The sequence below is a fragment of the Ochotona princeps genome, chromosome 16 (genome assembly GCF_030435755.1).
Source record: "Ochotona princeps isolate mOchPri1 chromosome 16, mOchPri1.hap1, whole genome shotgun sequence".
Classification (NCBI taxonomy): domain Eukaryota; kingdom Metazoa; phylum Chordata; class Mammalia; order Lagomorpha; family Ochotonidae; genus Ochotona; species Ochotona princeps.
Window position 1 is genome coordinate 58,018,322 of NC_080847.1, and position 22,594 is coordinate 58,040,915.

At 46.1% G+C, this 22,594-nt stretch overlaps 2 protein-coding genes across 4 annotated transcripts in view; both read left to right on the forward strand.

The window, feature by feature from the left end:
* The window catches only part of RPS5 (ribosomal protein S5), a 154,133-nt gene that overhangs the window by 60,975 nt on the left and 70,564 nt on the right, over positions 1 to 22,594 (forward strand). The gene's annotated exons all lie outside the window — the stretch shown is intronic.
* ZNF274 (zinc finger protein 274) lies at positions 1,128 to 20,214 on the forward strand. 3 transcript variants are annotated; one of them, XM_058674874.1, is made up of 8 exons: positions 1,128 to 1,479; positions 1,881 to 1,961; positions 2,584 to 2,710; positions 4,068 to 4,163; positions 14,632 to 15,114; positions 17,841 to 17,929; positions 18,488 to 18,614; positions 19,013 to 20,214. In XM_058674874.1, exons 1-8 carry the CDS (start codon positions 1,357 to 1,359, stop codon positions 19,903 to 19,905), a joined length of 2,019 nt encoding a protein of 672 aa, XP_058530857.1. In that variant the 5' UTR covers positions 1,128 to 1,356; the 3' UTR covers positions 19,906 to 20,214. The 3 variants fall into 3 exon arrangements, with proteins under 3 accessions (XP_058530857.1, XP_058530858.1, XP_004597112.2); XM_004597055.3 differs by lacking the exon at positions 1,128 to 1,479 and adding an exon at positions 1,492 to 1,633; XM_058674875.1 differs by lacking the exon at positions 4,068 to 4,163.

A 22,594-nucleotide genomic window follows, 5' to 3' on the forward strand; every position in this document is an offset into this window, starting at 1 on the left:
AATGTTTGCAAGGCGAGGACTTTAGCCACAAGGCCACAGCGCCGGGCTCTGTAGGACATTGTGACTCTAGGTCAGCAAGCACAGGATTACAATTGATATGATACTATTTTTTTTAAAGATTTATTTATTTTTATTGGAAAGGCAGATATACAGAGAGGAGGAGAGACATAGAGGAAGATCTTCCATCGATGGTTCACTCCCCAAGTGGCCACAACAGTTGGAACTGAGCCGATCCGAAACCAAGAGCCTCCTCCCGGTTTCCCACGCAGGTGCAGGGTCCGAAAGTTTGGGTTGTCCTCGACTGCGTACCCATGCCACAGGCAGGGAGCTGGATGGGAAGCAGGGCTGCCGGGATAAGAACAGGCGCCCATAAGGAATCCTGGTGCGTTGAAGGGGAGGACCTTAACTGCTAGGCCACCGCACCGGGCCCAAAAATAAATGTTTAAAAGCACCAAGTAACAGGTAAAGAAGAGGGCAGAAGATGAGCTGGCTCTGTGCCTCCCAGAAGAAAACATGTCAGCCCCAGGCCCAAGGAAGTGAAGGCCCTACGGAGACCAGGAGAAGCCAACAGCAGACAGTGGCCTTAGAGGAACACAACACCTCATGGTCCTGGCTCCAAGGGACAATGAGGTGCCCTGGGCACAAGGAAGGGTACACAGCAGCGACAAGCTTTGCCTTCGTGGTCGAGACGGGGACACCTCGGCCCTGGGACATCAGGCGGGGTTTGCAGAGCTCACACCTCTCTTCACCGGCAGTGCGATGCACAAGGCTCGCCTGTCCAGAAGTCACAGGGGCCTGAAGGCCCAGCCCTGCCAGGACTGCGAGGACTTTCAGTCATAATGCTCACACCCCTCGCCACTGCCTCGGACTTTCAGTGAACCGGGATCCTTGAGTTTCACTCAGGTCCTCTCGGCCTCCCGTCCCTTCTCGTTGCTTCCGCGGCTCTCCAGGCCACACCCCTACCCGTTCCCTCCTCTCCGGAACCAGTGAGGACTTTAACTCCGCCTCCACCTTGTCGACGGGTCCACCAAACCGAACGACACCCGCCCTCCACCTTCCGGCCCTGTCCGCCTGGGCTCCTCCCCCGCAGTTGAAAATTAGTTCCGCCTCCCATCCCCCGCCACAATTCCCGACGGACCCGCCACCTCCCACGCCCTCCCCTTTCCCTCACGCGAGGCGTGACACACCCCTGCTTCTGCCTTGGGTCACCACCCGCGAGGCTCTGGGGGACCGCGGCCTAGAGTCCCCACCCATCACCTTCTGCTGCCCAGGCAGGCAGCCGAGGTACCCCAACGAGAGGTTCTTCCAGCCGACACGGGCTTCGCCTGGGCGCCCCAAGCGGCCGAACTGGCCAAGATGGCGCGGCCTGCGGAGGTCGGGCGCGGCGGGCCGCGGGGGCGTCTGGGAGTTGTAGTCCAGGTTCGAGGGCTGACGCACTTCGCCGTGGGCCAACGGACGCCATTGTGCGGCGCGGGCCGGGTGAGTGCAGCTAGAGATCGGTGTCCGTCGGGGGCCGGGAGGGGCGAGAGAGCAGCTATTCTGTACACGAAGGCTGTCTCCGTTCCTCCCCTGCCAAGTCTCGGAGCCCGGAGCCAGCCTTGCCTGTTGCCCTGCCGAGGACCCGGAAGGGGCGGTGTGTTCGGGATGGGGGACTGAGGGAATACCAGGAACTCCTCGATGTGGAGAGATCTCCGGTCATGAGGAGGCAGAGCGTGGCTAGGCGTGTGGGATTGGGGCCAGACGACCCACCCGGGAGTTTTCCGATGTGGGCGTGGACTTCTCCTTTCCCTCTGATGGAGTCGCGGCTGGGCAGACAGGAGGGCACCCCAAGGCAGAGATAGATCCCACACGTCCTCCCCTCTCAACTTGGGTTTTCTCAGGACTCTGCTCACTCTCCAGGGAGACACACTGAGGAGGAGGAGGAAAGTATGGCCTCCAGGCTTTCGACGTGCTCGTTCTGTGTGAGTAGAGGCTTCTCAAAGCTTTGAGTGGCCTCCTGCAGCGAGTGGGGGGAAAGAAGGTGGTTCGGCTTTACTTTGCCAGAGGTGACTCCCCTGGAACATCTCAAGAGTAGGGGGTAGGTCCCTGGGCCCCAAAGATCGTGCCTGTTGGAGAGACCGCAGATTAAAGTGGCTGTCTCCTGGAGGGATGAACTGACAAACTAAACAGGGAGCAGATTTGTTAAGATTTCAGCAGCTACTTCAGTTTAGTGAAGAGAGGCGGGTGGATCCCTGACGGATCCCTAATGGGTGAAGACGGTAGAATCAGCAGGGGCAGCAGTTGAGGGTGATGGCTTGAATGGGATGACTTGGCTCAGGGAAGTTTTTAGGGGTAGCACGTCACTCTGAGTCAGGATCCCCATATTAGTAAGAAGTGAACAGGTTTTCATAGAACAAAGGCCTTTCCTGTCGTCTGTCTGGCTGTGGTTCAGTCAAGCTTAGGTTTGCCCAGGGTTTCAGACAGTGGCAGACAGTTATTCTAGGATCGTCCAGTAGCCCATTGAAGGTTTCGTCAGCTTCCCTACTCTTCAAGTCACCATGGATGAAGACCGGCTCTGGTTAAACAGAAACCTGTGGGTTTTAGGAACCGGTGATCTTTGAAGATATAACAATGGGTTTTACCCCGGAGGAGTGGGGACTGCTGGATCTCAATCAGAAGTCCCTGTACAGGGAAGTGATGCTGGAGAACTACAGGAACCTGGTCTCAGTTGGTAAGGCTGGCTTCCATGGCAATCAAGGTGTGCTTCGCTGCATGAATGTGGTACCTCTGAGTGTGCATCTGCTGGGGCTGGGGCTACAGGAGTCCAGGTCCTAGAGCCTGGGAGAAAGGCTTTTCTTTATATCCATAGGAAAAGGGCAGCTTCTCAGTAGGACTTCTGAAGCTCTTCCTACTCCATAACCCTAGAGGCTTGATAAAAGCCAGATGATTGTAGAAATTAAGGATCTAACAGCAGTAGTGAATGTTTATTTTTTTAATCTTTTTTTTTTTTAATTGGGAAGGCAGTTATACAGAGAGGAGGCGAGACAGAGAGGAAGCTCTTCCATCCAATGACTCACTCCCTAAGTGAGCACAATGGCTGGTGCTGCGCTGATCCGAAGCCAGGAGCCAGGAGCTCTTCCGAGTCTCCCACATGGGTGCAGGGTCCCAGGGCTTTGGGCCGTCCTCCACTGCTTTCCCAGGCCACAAGCAGGGAGCTGGATGGGAAGCAGGGCCGCCGGGATTAGAACCCACGACCATATGGGATCCTGGCGCATGCAAGGTGAGGACCTTAACCACTACGCTATCACTCTGGGCCCGAACTTTTTTTGTTTTTTTTGACAATTTGTTTTAATATTTTATTTACATCTACTTGAAAGGTGGAGTTCTTCCATCCACTGGGTCATTTCCTCAAAGGGCTGCAACAGCCAGGGGTTAGCCAAGCCAAAGCCAGGAACCAGGAATTCTCTACTTCTCTACCACATAGTTGACATGTTCCAGGTAATTGAGCCATCTTCCACTCCGCAGGTGCATTACAAGGAGCTTGATTGAAAGTGGAGTATCAGAGCTCCACCATGTCATGCTGCAACCGCTGGCACTCCTGCTTATTGTTTTTGTAACAGAAATTCTAGAGGATATTGTCGGTTGAACAACCAGGGTGTCACTGAAGACCCTGATCCCTTGTCTCCCTATAATTACTGTGATCCTTTTCATCCTTTGGCTAGTCATTGAATGGTTGGTTATAGCTCCAATCTTTCCTTTTTATATTCAAAGCAGAAACAGAGGCGGGGGCAGCCCTGTCCAGAACGTTTTCTCAACTGTCATGTTTAGCAAGAAAGTAAAATCTCTTCCAGAAGGCTCTTCCAGAAGATTGATTTGTATCTTGCTGGCCAGAACTGTGCTTCATGACTACCACTGCTAGCAAGGGAACCCAGGATAACTGACAAAGGAAATGGATATGGTTGTCACCCACTTGGGTCAGAGTCCTATGAGCCCTAGTAGAGAAGGCAGGGACAGTGTGTGCTACAGCAAGACAGCATTTCTCCTGAACACCCAGTGCCCCAAGCCCTATATCTTTTTCCATTGAGCAGAGCATCAGCGTTCCAAGCCAGATGTGATATCTCAGTTAGAAGAGGCAGAAGACTTCTGGCTGGTGGAGAAAGGAATTCTACAAGACACCTTTCCAGGTAAGTACCAGGTATGGGTGTTCCCACGATGGGTACGCCAACTGCTTAGTCAGGAACCCAGTGTCCTGGGAAAGAGGTGGCGAGTGGGAGACAACAGGTGAAGTACTGTTTTCCTCGCCTCAGTGTTCTGTTTAGTTGAAACTCAACTTGCTGCTGGTGGCGGTTGGCATATGTTAAGGTACACTCAACATATGTAGGTTGTGTCAATCCTTTTAATGATTTCTATATAATCCATATTTGTTTTTCTTATCTTGATGGCCAAGAACTTCTGTGTACACTTTGCTTTTTCATATGCTAATTGGTTTTCCTATCAGCTGGATTTCTAGAAATGGTGCGGTGAGATAAAGCATAAAAATTTAGTAGCAAAAAATCGTCCTCAAAAATGGAAACATATATAGCTGATAAAGCTCCTTTTACCTTCATCGTCAGCAATTTGTATTGTTTTGTTTTGTTTTGTTTTGTTTTGTTTAGAGGTTTATGTTTATCAGAAAAGCAGATCAGGTTTACGGAGAAAAGAAAACCACATCTTGGTTCACTCCCCAAGCGGCTGCAATGGCTGGAACTAAGCCAATCCAGAGCTAGGAGCCAGGAGCTTCTTCTGGGTCACCCACATGGGAACAAGGTCTGAAGGTTTTGGGCCATCCCCTACTAGCGTTCCTAGGCCATAAGCAGAGAGCTGAATGTGAAGTGGAGCAGCCAAGACTCAAACCAGTGCCCATATGAGTTCCTGGCACTTGCAAGGTGAAGCTTTAGCCATTGCGCCATCTAGACCCAATCATCAGCAGTTCGTAATGATCTAAGATTTGCAGATCTAATTGGCAAGAAGTAATTTTTTAATTTAGTTCACAGTTTCCCTATAACTAATGAAATTGACCATTTATATCTTGTCTCATACGAGTTCATATTTTTTGTTTCTATTTAATTTTAGGGAATGCTATATAATCTGATATTAATAAAGTAATAGTTTATTGGAAAGTAAGATATAAAGAGAGGAGGTGAGGCAGAGAGGCAGGTCTTCCATCTATTGATTCACTCCCCAAGAGTGGCCACAATGTCTGGAGATGAACCAAGCCAAAGCCAGCAGCCTGGAACCTCTTCTGGGTCTCCCACACAGGTATAGGATCCCAAAGCTTTGGGCCATCTTCAACTGCTTTCCCAGGCCACAAGCAGGGAGCTGGATGGGAAGCAGGGTCACTGGGATTAGAACCAGGGGCCATATGGGATCCCCGCACGTGCAAAGCAAGGACGTTACTGGCTAGGCTACCGTGCTGGGCTCCCTTTATATACTCTAGCCACTAGGCCACACCGCCGGGCCCCCTTTATATACTCTTCATACAGTTTTATACTTTCATATTTTTCTTAACCATACCTTTTTAGTCATATTATCCAATGTCTTAGTATATCTAAAGTATATTTTTAAAGATACATCTATGTTATTTAAAGGTCAATATAGAGAGAGACAGAGAGATCGTCCATCTTCCTGAGTAGCCACAACAGCCAGAGCTGGAGCCAGGAGTAGGAAGCCAGGAGCTTCCACATCTCCAATGTGGGTTCAAGGGTCCCAAGTCCTTGGGCCAACCTCCATCTCTTTCCCTGACAATTAGAAGGGAGTTGGATCAAAAGTGGATCAGCTGGGCCCAGCGGCATGGCCTAGTGGCTCAAGTCCTCGCCTTGAACGCACCGGGATCCCATATGGGCTCCAGTTCTAATCCCGGCAGCTCCACTTCCCATCCAGCTCCCTGCTTGTGGCCTGGGAAAGCAGTCGAGGACAACCCAAAACCTTGGGACCCTGCACCCGTGTGGGAGACCTGGAAGAAGTTCCTGGTTCCTGGCTCAGCACTGGCATAGCACCGGCCTTTGTGCTCACTTGGGGAGTGAATCAATGGGCGGAAGATCTTTCTCACTGTCTCTCCTCCTCTCTGTATTTCTGACTTTCCAATAAAAATAAATAAATATTTTTTTAAAAAAAGTGGATCACCCAAGGCCCACAACAATAAAATAAATAAATCTTTTTAAAAAATTCTTTCAACATTTTTCTGACCAGATTCTTCCTCTGCTCTTGAGTATCACTGTGCTTATTTTAGCTTTATAAAAATGTATGGATAAGTGGTAGTTCCCCTCTTTAAAAATAAAAACTCTAGCTATCCTCAGTCACTTAATTCTCCAGAATGACAATTAACCACCTTGTTGGAGTTCCTTGAGAAAATCCTGTTAGGATGTATATTACTTTTGATTTGGCTTGTATTGGTGCCTGGTTGAGTAATTTTTCCAGTCATTTTTGCCATTAAAGTATAAAGTAGGAGGTAGTTGTGTTGATGTTTATTTACCTGTTTTGGACAGTCATGTAATTGCATTCTTCATAGTTGTTATTTCTAAAAGATTGTGAAGCTAAGAGTATGAAGAACAGATTTCTAGTCTTAAATGGGCAAGTTTCTAGGTTTTGATGACACTTGATTCTGCTTTAACTCAGCTCAACTTGTATTTGGATGAAGACATGTTCATCTACCTGTTTATAGCGAGTGAAAATCAGAAATATCTCTAGTTTCATTCCAAAACATTCTTGGGTGATGATAAGGTGTTTTGTTTTGGTGTGTGTGTGTGTGTGTGTTTTAAGATTTATTTATTTTTAATGGAAAGGCAGATTTACAGCGAAAAGGAGAGGCAGAGAAGATCTTCCATTGAATGGCTCACTTCCCAAATGGCCACAATGGCTGGAGCTGAGCTGATCTGAAGCCAGGATTCAGGAGTTTCTTCCGAATCTCCCTCATGAGTGCAAGGTCCCAAGCAGGGAATTGGACCATAGTGCAGAGCCTTGAAAAGTATTTTCTGTTTTGAACAGTTAACATGGTAATACAATGATTACAAAAGTGCCTTTTTGAAACATGTTACTAGAGTCAGTTCTCTTTTTTATTCATGATTAGACTAAACTGTAGTTTTCTCTGTGTTAGCGGTTTGTCAACTTTTCTATCAGAGTGCTGGCTACAAGCACAATGGATGCTTTTCCTTTATATTTTGTGCTGTGATTTAATTGACAGTGGAAGTACTCTGCCCTAAAATCTCTGCTTGGTCCCCCATTTTGGTGATTACCTGTTTGCCACAACATGGACTAATGGAGTTGGTATCTTCAATCTTATTTTCTGGATGCCACTTCTAGTTTCTCTGTATTTGATCCTGATGGCTCAGCATTAATATTTTGTTTTGCCTTTCCAGTCTTTCATTATATTTTGTGTGTGTGTATATTATTTTTTCATTACATTTCTTTCTCATCATTAGCACAGGGTGCACTTAACCATCCCTCATCTGTAGAGTACTCAGCAATGCAAGGATTTTGTATCTGCCTGTCTCAATTTCTGTTCCACACTAGTGTTCTCATTAATCAGACCTGTTAGTGTCCCTTCTGGTCTCTGTGATTCAGGTTGTGATCTGGATGTAACAGTTCTGTGTCTCATCCGCTCTGAAATTCAAGTCCCTTATATAGCATGGGCAGACTTCCTAGCCATACTCCATGAGTGAGGAATCAGGAGGTCTTCAGAATGAGAGGCCATCTTAGAGGAGGCTCCTCAGGCAGCTGTCTTGTAAGTAAACAGAGGGCTTCCTCTGACCTGTGCACTTATAGTAAACTTTTCGGTGATAAAATAAAGACCTGAAGTAACCACTACCATCATAGACTTCATAGTCTAATAGGTAATGGCCTGCAGTCAGGTTACACGGGTATAATGATCAACAGTGGGAAGTTCTAAGCAGAACATGGTATGAAAGGGGAAAGGGGTATAAGGGAATTTTGCTATAGGAAGTAGTCAAGACACGACAGGACTGAGAGTGAAGCTGAGCCTGAGGTCAGAAAAGTCAGCAGGCATGTGAAAGTGGCAGTGAAGAGCTTTTCCAGGCACAAAGGCACCATTTGGAATCACTATGAGATTGGGGAGCTTGGCATGTTAAGGAAACAAAGTTGCCTGGTGGGCTAGAGGCAGCTAAAGTTAAGACATGGGAGGTAAGCTAGTAGGACACAAGGCTTTGCTGTCTGTGAGGGGAGTGTGATGTTGTTCTTGAACAAGGATATAGCATGGCATGGCTTTTGACAATGCTACATGCGTTAGGAAGAAAGAATTATGACAGGGCTAGATGGAAGTAGGCAAGGGGCCATAGTGGCATGCAATTATTAATCATACAGAGTTTCCCTAAAACTTTCACCGCAATGCAAGTTGTTGAAGCATCTCATATCTTGACTTGTTCTGTTAAGTATGAATGAAAAGGGACTGGAAATATCCAAGGAGATTTGCAAAATCATTTCAGTACACCTGTTTTGGACCTCAAAAGGAAATCTAAGCAGCAAACAAAATATATGAGCAACACAGGCACTTACAAAATTTTTATTTATTTATTTCTCTTGGAAAGTCAGAATTGCAGAGAGAAGGAGAGACAAAGATCTTCCATCTGTTGGTTTACTCTAAAAGTAGTTGCAATGGTCAGAACTGAGCTAATCTGAAGCCAGGAGATTGGAGCGTCTTCTGAGTCTCCAAGGCCTTGGGTCATCCTCCACTGCTTTCCCAGGCCATTAGCAGGGAGCTGGATGGGAAGTAGAATGGGCAAAACACAAACTGGCATTCATATGTGATCCAAATGCATGCAAAGCAAGAATTTAACCGCTAGGCCATTGTGCCAGGCCCGATGCAGGTACTTAGAACGGCATGCTGTAGCTTTAGATGAGACAGCTGTGCCCCAGTGATTTGTAATCTCTTTCTCATGCCAATGTGTCATGCTGATGCACAGAATGAGCAGTGAATATAAGGTGGCCTTTTTGACAGCTCATGTGGTTCTCCAGCTTTCCATGATAGTACAGGTCCTGGTTGCTGAAGCAGGAGGGGACTGGATAAATACTTAGCACTTAGACAAGTGGCATTCATTCTCAAGGTGACACTGATTTGGAAAAGATGCTGTGAAGATAAGGGATGTGGGAAAATAAATTAGATGGCACTCAGGTCTTCAGCTGTCACTTAGTGTCCTTTCAATAGAGCATTGCCACTTGTATGAGTCTAGACAGAATCTGAATGCGACCTTGAATGAAGCGGTGCAAGCAAGAGACAATCGTGGAAGTCACAGTCTTCCAAAAGCACTTCGCATTTTTTTTTTTATTGGAAAGCCGGATATACAGAGAGGAAGATCTTCCATCCGATGTTTCACTCCCCAAGTGAGCCGCAACGGGCTGGTGCATGCCAATCCGAAGGCAGGAACCAGGAACCTCTTCCAGGTCTCCCACACAGGTGCAGGGTCCCAAAGCTTTGGGCCGTCCTCTACTGCTTTCCCAGGCCACAAGCAGGGAGCTGGATGGGAGGTGGAGCTGCTGGGATTAGAACCGGCGCTCATATGGGATTCTGGTGCATTCAAGGCGAGGACTTTAGCCGCTAGGCCATGCCGCCGGGCCCCAGCACTTCGCATTTTTAACATTTCTGACTTGTTAAGAAATTAACCAGGAAATGAACCCTACAAATGTGAATGTGACAGTTCTTTGAAATAGAACAAACAGTAGAAATAAGAATTTATATACGTATACATATAAGCAGGGGATTATTGTTGACAGGGCTCAGTAGGAGACCAATCCTTTTTTGGATTTAATCTTTTTATGTTGCCTGAGATTCACACAGGCCATATAGTGAATGTGGGAATACAGTAGTAGTAAATCAATATAATTTGTATCATAAGAGTAACCCATACACGAACAGCGGCAGAAGTGTACTGAATATGAGAAGGCCCATTTCTAAGAGATGGCTCACACATAAGACTAAACTGCAAAGATCTGTATTTTTTGTTTTTTGCTTTATTCAACAACCTTAATTATAAGAAATCTTTTCTTGAGTTTTCCAGCTTCTGAGAACTCACACAGGGAAGAAAGCTCAGGAATATGACAGTAGCAGAAAAGGGCTCTCATGTAATCCAGTCTTATTTTTTCGAGAATTATCCTGAAACAAACAAAATTCTTACACTAAATGACTACATTGGAGGACTCTGAAAATAAAAGAATGGGATTGCTGTAGGAAAGGTTTAATACAGAGCTCCCTTAATCTGTATCACAGACCCTGGAAATGGTCTTAGGAGTATAATGTGTCAGGAGGACTTCAGGTATCACAGAACTCCCTGGGAAGGAGACCCAGGAACATGATAATGCAGGAAACCCTTCAGTAGGAGTCCTCATTGTGTTCAATATCAGAGGACTCATATGAGCCAGGGTTCTCAGAAGCTAATCTGTGCAGGCAAATCATGAGCCTTAACTCTCACTTTATATGACAATGGGGGGAGGGGAGTTTAAAGTGCAAACTGGGATGTCTATTTTTATAACTGATGTCAAACAGCAGACAGACCTTGGGCCCGGCGGCGTGGCCTAGCGGCTAAAGTCCTCGCCTTGAACGCACCAGAATCCCATATGGGCGCCGGTTCTAATCCCGGCAGCTCCACTTCCCATCCAGCTCCCTGCTTGTGGCCTGGGAAAGCAGTAGAGAATGGCCCAAAGCTTTGGGACCCTGCACCCATGTGGGAGACCTGGAAGAAGTTCCTGGTTCCTGCCTTCGGATTGGCGCAGCACTGGCCGTTGTAGTCACTTGGGGAGTGAATCATCAGACGGAAGATCTTCCTCTCTGTCTCTCCTCCTCTCTGTATATCTTACTTTGTAATAAAAAATAAATAAATCTTTAAAAAAAAAAAAGACAACTTACATAGTAGCCATAGACACTTAATAAAACAGATCCTGTGATTTTTATTTGGTGTATTACCTGGCTTAATGTGTAGAACAAACACTAAATAATGAGCAGGAGAGCAGATATCCTTATGGCAGGTCTCTTGTATGTCTGTATTTACTAGCAGAGAAACTGAATTACTAGAGTTCAGTAAACTGTTGATTGAAGTAGCTGAAGAAATCACAAAAAAAATGTGCCATCCTATAAGAGCTTTTCACAATAAGGCTGGGCTCTGCGGCAGGATCGGCAGGATGATGGTAAGGTATGAAAAGGGAATTCTTGCGATGACTAGTGCTACAACTAACCTAAATGGGCTCACATCTAAGTGAAAGGGGTTTTTTTGTTGTTTTGTTTTGTTTTGTTTTGTTTTGTTTTGTTTTTTCTGAGCTTTGGAGATTATCCCCTCAACTTTTCCCAATTAGCACTTCTGTCTCAAGGTCAAAAATTGAAAGGCAGAGATGGAGAACAGGAGGTACAAACTCTGAAAGAGCACTATTTAGGAAGTACACCTGCTGACAGGCTTACTAGGTTTTTGAATACACACACTAAGACAAATTCAGACACATCACATGCAAACAGCAGTCAGTCTCAAAGAGGTGCTCAAGTTCTTTCTTTTTAAGATTTTTATTTGTGCCCAGCAAAATAGTCCATTGGCTAAATCGTCACCTTACACGTGCTGGGATCCCACATAGATGCCAGTAAATGTCCCTGCTGCTCCACTTCTCATTGAGTCCCCTGCTTGTGGCCCTAGAAAGCAAAGGACAACCCAAAGCCTTGGGATCTGGCACCCATGTGGGAGACTGGAAGAAGCTCCAGGCTCCTGACTTTGCATCGACTCAGTTCCAGCTATTGCTGGATCTTTTTAAAAAGATTTATTTTTATTGGAAAGACATATTTTACAGAGAGAGAAAGAAAGAGAAAGGTGTTTCATTCACTGGTTCATTCCCCAAATGGTTATAATGACCAGAGCTGAGCCAGTGCAGAACCAGGAGCCTCTTCTTGGTCTGCCACATGGGTATAGGGTCCCAAGGACTTTGGGCTATCCTCCACTGCATTCCTAGTTTGTAAGCAGGGAACTGCTGGGAAGTAGAGTGGCTGGGACATAAATTGGCACCCATATGGGATTCCAGGACTTGCATGTAGAGAATTTGTGTTGCGTGAACACAAACTAAAAAGACAAAAAAAAAAAAAAAAAATTCCAAACTGGGGTGACATCTGGTGTAGCAGTCAAGACACTGCTTGGTATGCCTACATGCCATTAACACTGCCTGAGTTCAAGACCAGGCTGTGCTTCTCATTAACAGCTTCTTGCTAATGCATATGCTGGAAGGTATCAGTAGTAATAACTGTTCCCTGCAGCACCCAGCTTTGGTCAGCCTCAGTCCTGACTGGGGGCATGTGAGGACTGAACCAATGGATGGAAGATCCTTGTTTTGTTCTTTCCTGAGTCTCCCTTTAAAACAAGTAATTTAAAAATTACAATCCCAAGACAAAACACCAATTCTGCGTGATTTAAGGAAAGTAGCTTTGTTTTATTTTAAAAGGTTTATTTGAAAGGCAGAGAGATAGAGACTGAGGGATTTTCATCCAGTGGTTCATTCCTGAAATGGCTACAACAGCCAGTGTTGGGCCAGGCAGAAGCAAAGAGCCGGAAACTCCATCTGGGTCTCTTACAAGAGTGACAAAAATCCAAGTAAATGGGCCATCTTTTACTGTTTTCCCAGGTGCAAGATAGGGAAATGAACTAGAGCAGCCAGCGACTCAACTGACTGGACCACAACACTAGCTCCTTCAGAAAGCCTTAAAAAGTAGAGGCCATGAACTTTTTTTTTTCTTTATATTATTTTTTTAAGATTATTTTATTTGTATTGGAAAGGCAGAGTTACACTGAGAAGGAGCAATGGAGAACAATGCCATCTGCTGGTCACTATCCAGATGGCAACATTAGTCACAGCTGGGCTGATCTAAGGCCAGGAACCAGAAGTTTCTTCCCTGCCTCCCACACATGTGCAGGGTTCCAAAGCATTGAGCCATCTTCCGCAGATTTCTCAGGCCATAAGTGGGGAACTGAATGGGAAGTGGAATAGCCAGATGTGAACCAGTGCCCAAATGGGAATGCCAGTGCTTACAGGCAGAGAATTCGCTACTTCAGCCATTGCACCAGCCCCAAGGCCATAAACTTTTTAAATAGAGAGGAGCCTGGCGCCTGCATTGTGACCTGGTGCCTCAAGTCCTCGCCCTGAACGTACCAGAATCCCATATGAGCGCCAGTTCTAATCCCGGCAGCTCCACTTCCCATCCAGCTCCCTGCTTGTGGCCTGGGAAAGCAGTTGAGGACGGCCCAAAGCCTTGGGACCCTGCACCTGTATGGGAGACCTAAAAGAAGTTCCTGGCTCCAAGCTTCGGATTGGCTCAGCACTGGCCATTGTGGCTACTTGGGGAGTGAATCGTCGGATGGAAGATCTTCCTCTCTGTCTCTCCTCCTCTCTGTATATCTGACTTTGTAATGAAAATAAAATAAAATAAATCTTTATGGCCCAGTGGTGTGGCCTAGTGGCTAAAGTCCTCGCCCTGAACACACCAGGATCCCATATGGGCGCCAGTTCTAATCCTGGCAGCTCCACTTCCCATCCAGCTCCCTGCTTATGACCTAGCAAGGCAGTTGAGGACGGCCCAAAGCCTTGGGACTCTGCACCTGTGTGGGAGATCTGGAGGAGGTTCTAGACTCCAAGCTTTGGATCAGCGCAGCACCGGCTGTTGAGGTCACTTGGGGAGTGAGTCATCAGATGGAAGATCTTGCTCTCTGTCTCTCCTCCTCTGTACATCTTACTTTGCAATAAAAATAAATAAATCTTTAAAAAAAGAGAGAGGGAGACAGAGGTTTTTCATCCACTGGTTCCACTGCTAAAATGGTCGTGAGGGCAGGCCTAAATGAGCAGCCCAAGCATTTAGGCCATCCTCTACTTCTTTTCCAGGTGTACCAAAGGAGCTGGATAGCAAGTTAATAGCCATGACTTGAACCAGTGTCCATATTGGATTCTGGTGTTGCAGGCAGCAGCTTTATTCATTACCGAAATACCATGTCCACCTACCCCCTCCCCTCACTCCAGCGTGAACTTTTTTTTAAGATTTATTTATTTTCATTTGTTTTGAAAGGCAGATATACAGAGAGGAGGAGAGACAGAGAGGCAGATCTTCCGTCCGATGGTTCACTCCGCAAGCAGCTGCAATGGCTGAAGCTCAGCCAATCCAAAGCCAGGAGCTCTTGCAGGTCTCCCATCTGGGTGCAGGGTCCCAAAGAGTTGGGCCATCCTCGACTGCTTTCCCAGGGCACAAGCAGAGAGTTGGATGGGAAGCGGGGCTGCGGGATTAGAACTGGTGTCCATATGGGATCCTGGCGCATGCAAGGCGAGGACTTTAACCACTACACTATCATGCTGGGCCCAACGTGAACTTTTTGAAGTACTTTATGTATATATGTGAGGAGAATTTCTAGGTCATTGTTACCGCATGCTTTACTTTTGGAGGAGCTACCAAAAGTGATGCAGTATTCCCACTGACAGCATATGCTTTTCAGCAGTCTGCTTCCCTCCCTATTCTCATCCATCTATGGTAACAATAGTGGATGTGAAATAATAGTTCACTGTGATTTGTATCTGCATTTTGCTGGTGGGTAGTGATCTTAAGCTTCTTGTAATGTGTTTCTTGGCCATTTGTATTTTTTTGCTTTTGGTTTCCAGAATATCCTGAGACTCAGCTGGACCCTGAAATTAATTATCTTCCTTCTGAAAATCCCCTGACAAAAATCAGAGTTGTTGAGGTCCTCACACTGAACCAGGAAGTGGCTGGACCCCGGAATGCCCAGATCCAGGCACTCTACGCCGAAGGCAGAAGCCTGAGCCCAGATGTCTGCAATAAGCCAGATCCGCAGCCAGGCAGCCACCCATCTGACACTGATAGCGCTCGCCAGAAATTCCGGCAGTTCCGTTATGAAGAGGCTTCTAGTCCCCAAGAGGCACTGGCCTTGCTTCGTGAGCTGTGTCACCAGTGGCTGCAGCCTGAAGCACACTCCAAAGAGCAGATCCTTGAGCTACTGGTGCTGGAACAGTTCCTGGGTGCCCTACCAGGGAAGCTCCAGACGTGGGTGGAGTCACAGCACCCAAAGGACTGCCAGGAGGCAGTGGCCCTGGTGGGTGATGCGACCTGGATATCCAAGGAAGAAGGTTAGTGCAGTGGAAATGCAGCTCCATGGAGGTTGCTTGGAGAACTCCGAGGGGGAAGAATTCTATGTTTCCTGGTAGGTCAGGGAAGGGTTGTGCCCAGTCCAAACCAACAACATCTGCATTCCCACTTGTTCCCAAGTCGAAGCGGAAACCTCCAAGTGGGTCCCAGCAATTCATTCTTCACTGAGCCCTTCTCTGGCTGCTGGGAGAAGCTGATGGGGAAAGTGCTTTATTTATATCCCTTTGAGATCCCTGCCATACCATAGATTCTTTAGTGTTTGGTGGGAACTTTGGATAAAGTGGTAACTAATACAGGACTCATGAGTTTCCCAAGCTTGTAGTTTAGTGGGGAGATGAGGACTTGACAAATCGGAATGCATGTGAAAGTGCTGGGGTTGAAAAGAGGTCAAGGATGTAGGCATGGCTTGTATAAGCCAAGTTGCCGCAGCTGACAGCTGACATTAATTAGAACCTGGCCAAAGGACAAACCTTTGGCCTAACCGTTAGGATATCCACATCCCACTTCAGGGTGCCTGAGTTCAACTCCTGGCTCTAATTCCTGAGTCCAGCATCCCAAGAGACACTGATGATGGCTCAAGTGGTTGTACTTCTGCCACCTGTGTGGCAAACCTGGATTAAATTCCCAGCTTTGGCCCTCTGGCCATTACTAACATTTGGAAGACAACTCAGTGGATAAGAATGCACTATCACTACATCCCAATTAAAAATGAAAAAACCTGGCCAAGTAAAGAGGCCCATAAAGATGTGTCAAGCAGATGGAGCATTAGCTGTACAGGTCATGAGTGAAGTGAGTATGGCATGTATAAATTGTATGAAACTGGCTAGGTCTGGTGGAAAGGAGCTGAGGCTGGAGCAAACCCATATTGTCTTCAAGTGGTTCGATTGATGACTGAGTCTGAGGATCAGAGGGTTCATTCTAATTTGAGCTTTAAAGATTTATTGAACAGCATGCAATGTATGGTGGACAGAGGAGAGGAACAAGATTAGAAGCATATTCACAACCCCAGAACTGGTGCTCTGCCCACTGGAAGGGGTGGTGGTTTGGGCAGTATTGACAGTGGTGGATGGAGAGAGGGCAACTGTGTTGGATGGCTTTAGGAGATTATTAAAATATATATATTGAAAGACAGAGTTATAAAGGAAGAGTTCATTCTCATATGGCCACAACAGACAGGGCTGGACAAGCGAGTCAGGAGCTTCATCTGTGTGTCCCACATGGGTACAGCAGCACAAGTACTGGTCCAGTCTCTGATGTTTTCCCAGGTACATTAGCAAGGAGCTGGTTCAAAAATGGAATAGCCAGAAGTAACTGGTATCCACAGTATGTGATTGCTGCAGAGAACAGCTTATCACACTGAGCCACCACACTGGCCCTAGAATGAGACTCTTGCATCTTAATTTTATTGTCAATCTGAGTTTCATGGAATACAGACACTTGTACATGCCTCACTTTCATTTTCCATGATTGATTTGTTGACATTGTATTTTGAGGAAGAAAGAAGAAACTGGCAAATAGATAGAATTTACAGAGAATAGGGCTTCCTGGAAAAGCAGATATTTTGGGGAACAGGGATAACAATATCATGAATGGTGTATTTCAGATAGGCTGAGTGTTGCGGTCAGCTGAATAACTGTCTCTAAGGGATTCCATATGCTAATCCCTAGATTCTGAATATGTTATGTCACATGTCAGAATGGACTTTACCTATGTGATTTAGTGAATGGTTTTGAAATAGGTAGATTGTATTGGATTATCTTACAGATTTGATGTAATCCAAGGTTGTTTTTTGTTTTGTTTTTTGTTTTTTAAGAGGAAAGTAGAAGGGTCAAACACAGTCGTGATGACATGAGCAGGGGTAATATGAGGAAAGGGGGTCTTTAGCTGGGTATTTTGGATTGCCTCTAGGAACTGGAAAAGACAAGGAATGGGATTTTGTAGAATATTCTAAAATTTCCAAAAAAAACAGCCTTCCTGACACCATGATATAACCCAGTGAGGCCTGTGCCACCTTCTGAACACCACAACTTTGAACTACTAAGTTTGCAGTGATTTGTTACAGTCTGCTGCACTTCCTTGGCTCACTCCCAAGAAGGCTGTCTCCCAGGGTGGAATTTGTCTTTCCCAAATGTTCCCACAAAAGGTTCATATGTTTGCCTGACATTAAATCATTATAGCCATTGAGCCACTCTTACTCATATCCTTTGGGCCCCCTTGATGGTGTAGTCAGCGTTATGGCAACCTTGGGCCATACGAGGACATCAAAAGAAGATAAGGAGCTGTTCAGCAGGGCCAGTGGTGATGAGTAGACAGCAAGACGGCACATGTCCTGTGATGAAGGAAGAAGTGTTCGTCTGGCTAGGCTTAGAGACGAGATATGTGCTTTACCTCTAAAGAGCCGTGAGCTAACTGTTGCAGTGAGTGTGGAGAAGAGGCAGCTTCCTTGGACGAGGGGAACAAAAGGTTTCTGCAATGGGAACACTGATGCTCCTTGGTTTGTGGTAGATCCAGGGCCCATGCAGGTGTGGGGATGCAGTCTCACACTGGGAGGAGTGAAGGGTGGGAGGAGCTGAGCTAGTGAACAGAGAAGGCAACAGCAGGAACCAGCATAAGTAAGCTGGATACAGGTAAGCAATAACTATGGGTTGCCGGGCAGGGCTGCCTCTTCCTTGCCCACTGATCCCTTCACACAGATGTCTCCTCCCAGCACCACCTGCCCAGCAACCTGTCTGTTCTCCTGAGGTCAGTTCTCAACAGAAGGAGCAGGATACAGCTACTGTGGCGCTACTGCCTGAAGTAAGTAGAGAACAAGCACACTTTGTTCCTCTGATCACAGCATTCTCTGTGAGGAGTATCCCCTTTCCCCTGGCCTTGCTGACGCACCCACAAGCCAAGCTGTACCAAACTGTTGGGGCTGTGCTGGGCTGTGGAGCAACTTGAGCCTAGGGGCCAGCCCTAGCTCTGGCCACTCTGACCACTGGAGACCTAGAACAAAAGATCCAGTGGCCTGGAAATTTAGAATGCACAGGTAAGAGGAAGGGGACCAATGTTTACAGAGACGTGAAAAGTGAGGCAATCAAGGATAGCATGTGGGGAGCACCTGCATCTCCTTCCTCATGCCTACAGACACATTTTGAAGTGTCTGCAGGTAAAGACATGAGAATCTGGGATCTAGAGTTTAGATCAAATAGGACTAGCCTGTCTTGCTAGAAGGTAGATGTGTGACGCTGGTCAGTGCTATTTCACTGTGTCTGTGCAATCTTCCAAAGGAGAGCAGTACTAGCACAGCACCTCTCTCCAGCCTTCTTTCCCTATCAACAACTCCCTGATCTTGAGACACATGTGACTTCACAGGAGCCTGTGACCTTTCGAGATGTGGCTGTCGACTTCAGCCAAGAGGAGTGGGGGCTGTTGGGCCCAACACAAAGAACCGAATACCATGATGTGATGCTGGAGACCTTTGAGCATCTCGTCTCTGTGGGTAAGGCATTGCCTCCACTCCACCCTGCTGAGCTTGAGTGGCCTCAGGGGTCACCAGTTAAGGTTGTGGCCTACACTGAATCAGCACAAGGACTGGGAATGCCCCTAAACGATCCTTGCTCCACCTAAAACCTTTAGCTGGAACTGTGGACCTGTACAGGTGAGAGCACTGGCTGGACAGAGGCAGCCTCATGTTCAGTGAAGGACTGATGTGCCATCCACCTGGATGGAGTTTAAGAAACATACCTTTGCCCTCACCAAATCTAAATCACCAAATTCCCTCTTTTGCTGCTTCATGACATTTCACTCTCTCCCCAGATTTAATGACCACAGTTTTGGGGAAAAAATTCACTAGCTTATGAGTACTTAATTATACAGTATCCACACGTTTTATTTCAGGATGGGAGACTACACAGGAAAACAAGCAGCTGATTTCAAAATCCAATACTCCTGAGGAAGAACCAGGTCATGTCCTGAAAGTGAAAGAAAGGGACGCTAATGGGTCCTCTGTCCCAGAAGAGGTCTTGCAGAATGAGGCCCCTGAAGTCCCTGACAGAGCATCAGAACAAGGGGAATTCCCTCAGGCAATAGCCCACCCTCAGAAGCAGCACTGTAAACGCCCTGAATCTCAGGCAGGTGCAGATCTCAAAACAAGCCAAGTTTCAATCCAGAAAATTCCTTTTAGAAAACGTTTGCGCAAACATGTCTCATGGGTTAGGAACACAGCATGTACTTCACAGAAGAACTGCGAAAGGGAAAAGGCCAAGAAAGGCAGTGGTTGTAAGAAAGCCTTCAACCAAAATGTTCAGCAGATTACATTCATAAGACTTCACAAGGGGAGCCAAATCTGCCGATGCAGTGAATGTGGCAAAATGTTCCGAAATCCAAGGTACTTTTCTGTACATAAAAAAATCCATACAGGAGAGAGGCCCTATGTGTGTCAAACCTGTGGGAAAGCATTTGTTCAGAGCTCATCCCTCACACAGCATCAGAGAATTCATAGTGGAGAACGACCATTTGAATGTCAAGAGTGTGGGAGGACCTTCAATGATCGCTCAGCCATCTCCCAGCACTTGAGAACTCACACTGGAGCTAAGCCCTATCAGTGCAAGGACTGCGGGAAAGCCTTCCGGCAAAGCTCCCACCTGATCAGGCATCAGAGGACTCACACTGGAGAACGCCCATATGTGTGCAGCAGATGTGGAAAGGCCTTCACCCAAAGCTCACATCTTGTTGGACATCACAAAACACACAGTGGGATGAAGTGGAAGAATAAAGAGCCTACCCCGTAGCCTCAAGCCTACTGGATCTTGCAGTGTAACATGCACAAGCCTGGTAATTTAGCACTGAATGTGAAAGCAAAGCACTGAGTGATTACATTCCCAAGACCAAAGGCCAAAACATTCAAAATACATTTATCAATGGGAATAAAAAAGTTATTTCTAATTTATTGTTATTCACTCATTCATTTGATCACTAAAAGTGGTATTACTGAATTTTGAAAATACTTGTAATTTTAAAAGCCAGATAGCAAATAATCTGTGCCCTGGTTATTATGCTTCTGATGAATATTTATGTGGATGGATAAAGACTAAAACAGAATTTAAATAAATAAATATATTTTGGTGTAGAATTTGTTTCCAGTCTGTTTAATTATCTTCACAATAATTTCAAATTTATTTATTTTTTTTGTTTTTGTTTTTGTTTTTTAAATTTCAAATTTAAAAGAAAAGGAAGGGCTAGACATTTGGCCTAGTGGATAGGTAATGAGGTGCCTGGGTTCTACTCTTCTGACTCCAGCATGGTGCAGATAAGGACAATGAGGCAGTGGTAATTGCTCAAAAAGTTTGGTTCTCACATGGGAAAACTGGATTGACTTCTTTATTTCCTGACACAGCCTTAGCGAAGCCCTGGGAGTGAACTAACAGATGGGCTTACTCCCTCATGCAGTCTGTCTCTATCCCATTCTCACCCTCCCTCTCCAAATAAAAGGAAGATGTTAGTTCTAGCAGAATCTACATGGCTTCAGCACCTGAACCCAAGATGCCATGTGATGCCATTCATCATAAAAGCACTGAGCTGGGAAGGGAAACCTAAGCAATCATTGGAGAAGGCCCAGAGCACTAGCCCTGCTCTTCAACTTTTAGAAAGAAACTCACACCTATAACCCAAAACCTCACAGGATATTGTCACTTTTATCACTGATAGTAACAGCACAGCCTGTGAAAACTGAATGGTAAGTGGAGGAAAAAAGAAAAAGTGGGAAGTTGCCAATATGGTGTCTCAAAAGGCTAATCTACCACATGCAAGCACTGGCATCCTATTTGGACACCACTCGTGTCCCAACTGTTCCACTGTCCTTCCAGCTCTTTACTTATGGCCTGGGAAAGCAGTCAAGGGTGGCCCAAGTCCTTGGAACCCTGCAACCATGTGACAGACCCAGTTGAAGAGCAGGGCTAGTGCAGCTCCACTTCCCATCCAGCTCCCTGCTTGTGACCGGGGAAAGTAGTAGAGGATGGCCCATAGCCTTGGAAGCCTGAGTCCAAGTGGGAGGCTGTTGCAGCTGCTTGGGGATTGAATCATCAGATGGAAGATCTTTTTCTCTGTCTCTCTTCCTCTCTGTATATCTGACTTTCCAATAAAAATATTTTTTTTTAGAAAGTGTTCTATTTGGGGATCTGCTTTCTGGATGTGGACTAGAAGCTTATCACAAGGCAAGAACACCTGGTATCTTGGAGCACCCAAGTCCCAATGCTATCTCTCCATGTTTCCACCACTCCACCCCATCCCACCCCACCCCACCATCAACCCTCTTTGTAAATGGATGGCTTGTAAATTACGGAAGAAGGCCCCCACCTCCAAGGCTGTCTCCTCTCCATTTGTTCATATGGCTATGTTGCTCTTCCTTTTTGGCCTTCTTCAATAATTAACATAGGAAAACCAACCCTAAGCACTCTTAGTTCCATGCAAGTTAGTGATTAACATAAGCTTGGTCCTGCCAATCCAAGAACATGGTAAGGTTCTCCATTTTTCAAGGTCTTCTTCTATTTCTTTTTTAAATGATTTATAGTTTTCATCATAGAGGTCTTTCACATCTTTAGTTAACTTAATTCCTAGGTATTTAAGATTCCTTTCCTCTATTTTAAAGGGAACTGTACTTACAATTTCTTTCTCAGCGGTGGAATTATTTGTATACACTAGTGCCATCGATTTGTGTTCATTAATTTTGTATCCTGGGCCCGGCGGCGTGGCCTAGCGGCTAAAGTCCTCGCCTTGAGAGCCCCGGGATCCCACATGAGCGCTGGTTCTAATCCCGGCAGCTCCACTTCCCATCCAGTTCCCTGCTTGTGGCCTGGGAAAGCAGTCAAGGATGGCCCAATGCATTGGGACACTGTACCTGTGTGGGCGACCCGGAAGAGGTTCCAGGTTCCCAGCTTCGGATTGGCGCGCACTGGCCCGTTGCGGCTCACTTGGGGAGTGAATCATCGGATGGAAGATCTTCCTCTCTGTCTTTTCTCCTCTGTGTATATCTGGCTGTAATAAAAAAAGAAAAAAAGAAAGAAAAAAATTTGTATTCTGCTACTCTGCCAAAGTCTCTTATGAGTTCCAATAGTCTTTTGACTGTCTTTTGGTTCTCCTATGTAGAGAATCATGTCATCTGCGAATACCGATAATTTCAATTCCTCATTTCCAATTTGTATTCCTTTAATTGCTTTTTCTTGTCTAATAACTCTGGCAAGGACTTCCAAAACTATATTGAAGAGTAGCGGTGAGAGTGGACATCCCTGTTTAGTTCCAGATTTTAGCGGGAAGGCTTCCAATCTTTCCCCATTTAGTATGATACTGGCATTGGGTTTATCGTAAATTGCTTTGATTGTGTTGTAGAATGTTCCTTCTATGCCTATCTTGTTTAGGGTTTTTAACATGAAGTGGTGTTGGATTTTATCAAATGCCTTCTCTGCATCTATTGAGAGGATCATA

Coding starts and splice junctions, on each gene's coding strand:
- ZNF274 (XM_058674874.1), top strand. CDS start 1,357: ATGGCGCGGCCTGCGGAGGTCGGGCGCGGCGGGCCGCGGGGGCGTCTG. Junction 4,164..14,631: donor TCTACAAGACACCTTTCCAG/GTAAGTACCAGG, acceptor TTTGGTTTCCAG/AATATCCTGAGACTCAGCTG. Junction 17,930..18,487: donor CTGTGGCGCTACTGCCTGAA/GTAAGTAGAGAA, acceptor GTGACTTCACAG/GAGCCTGTGACCTTTCGAGA.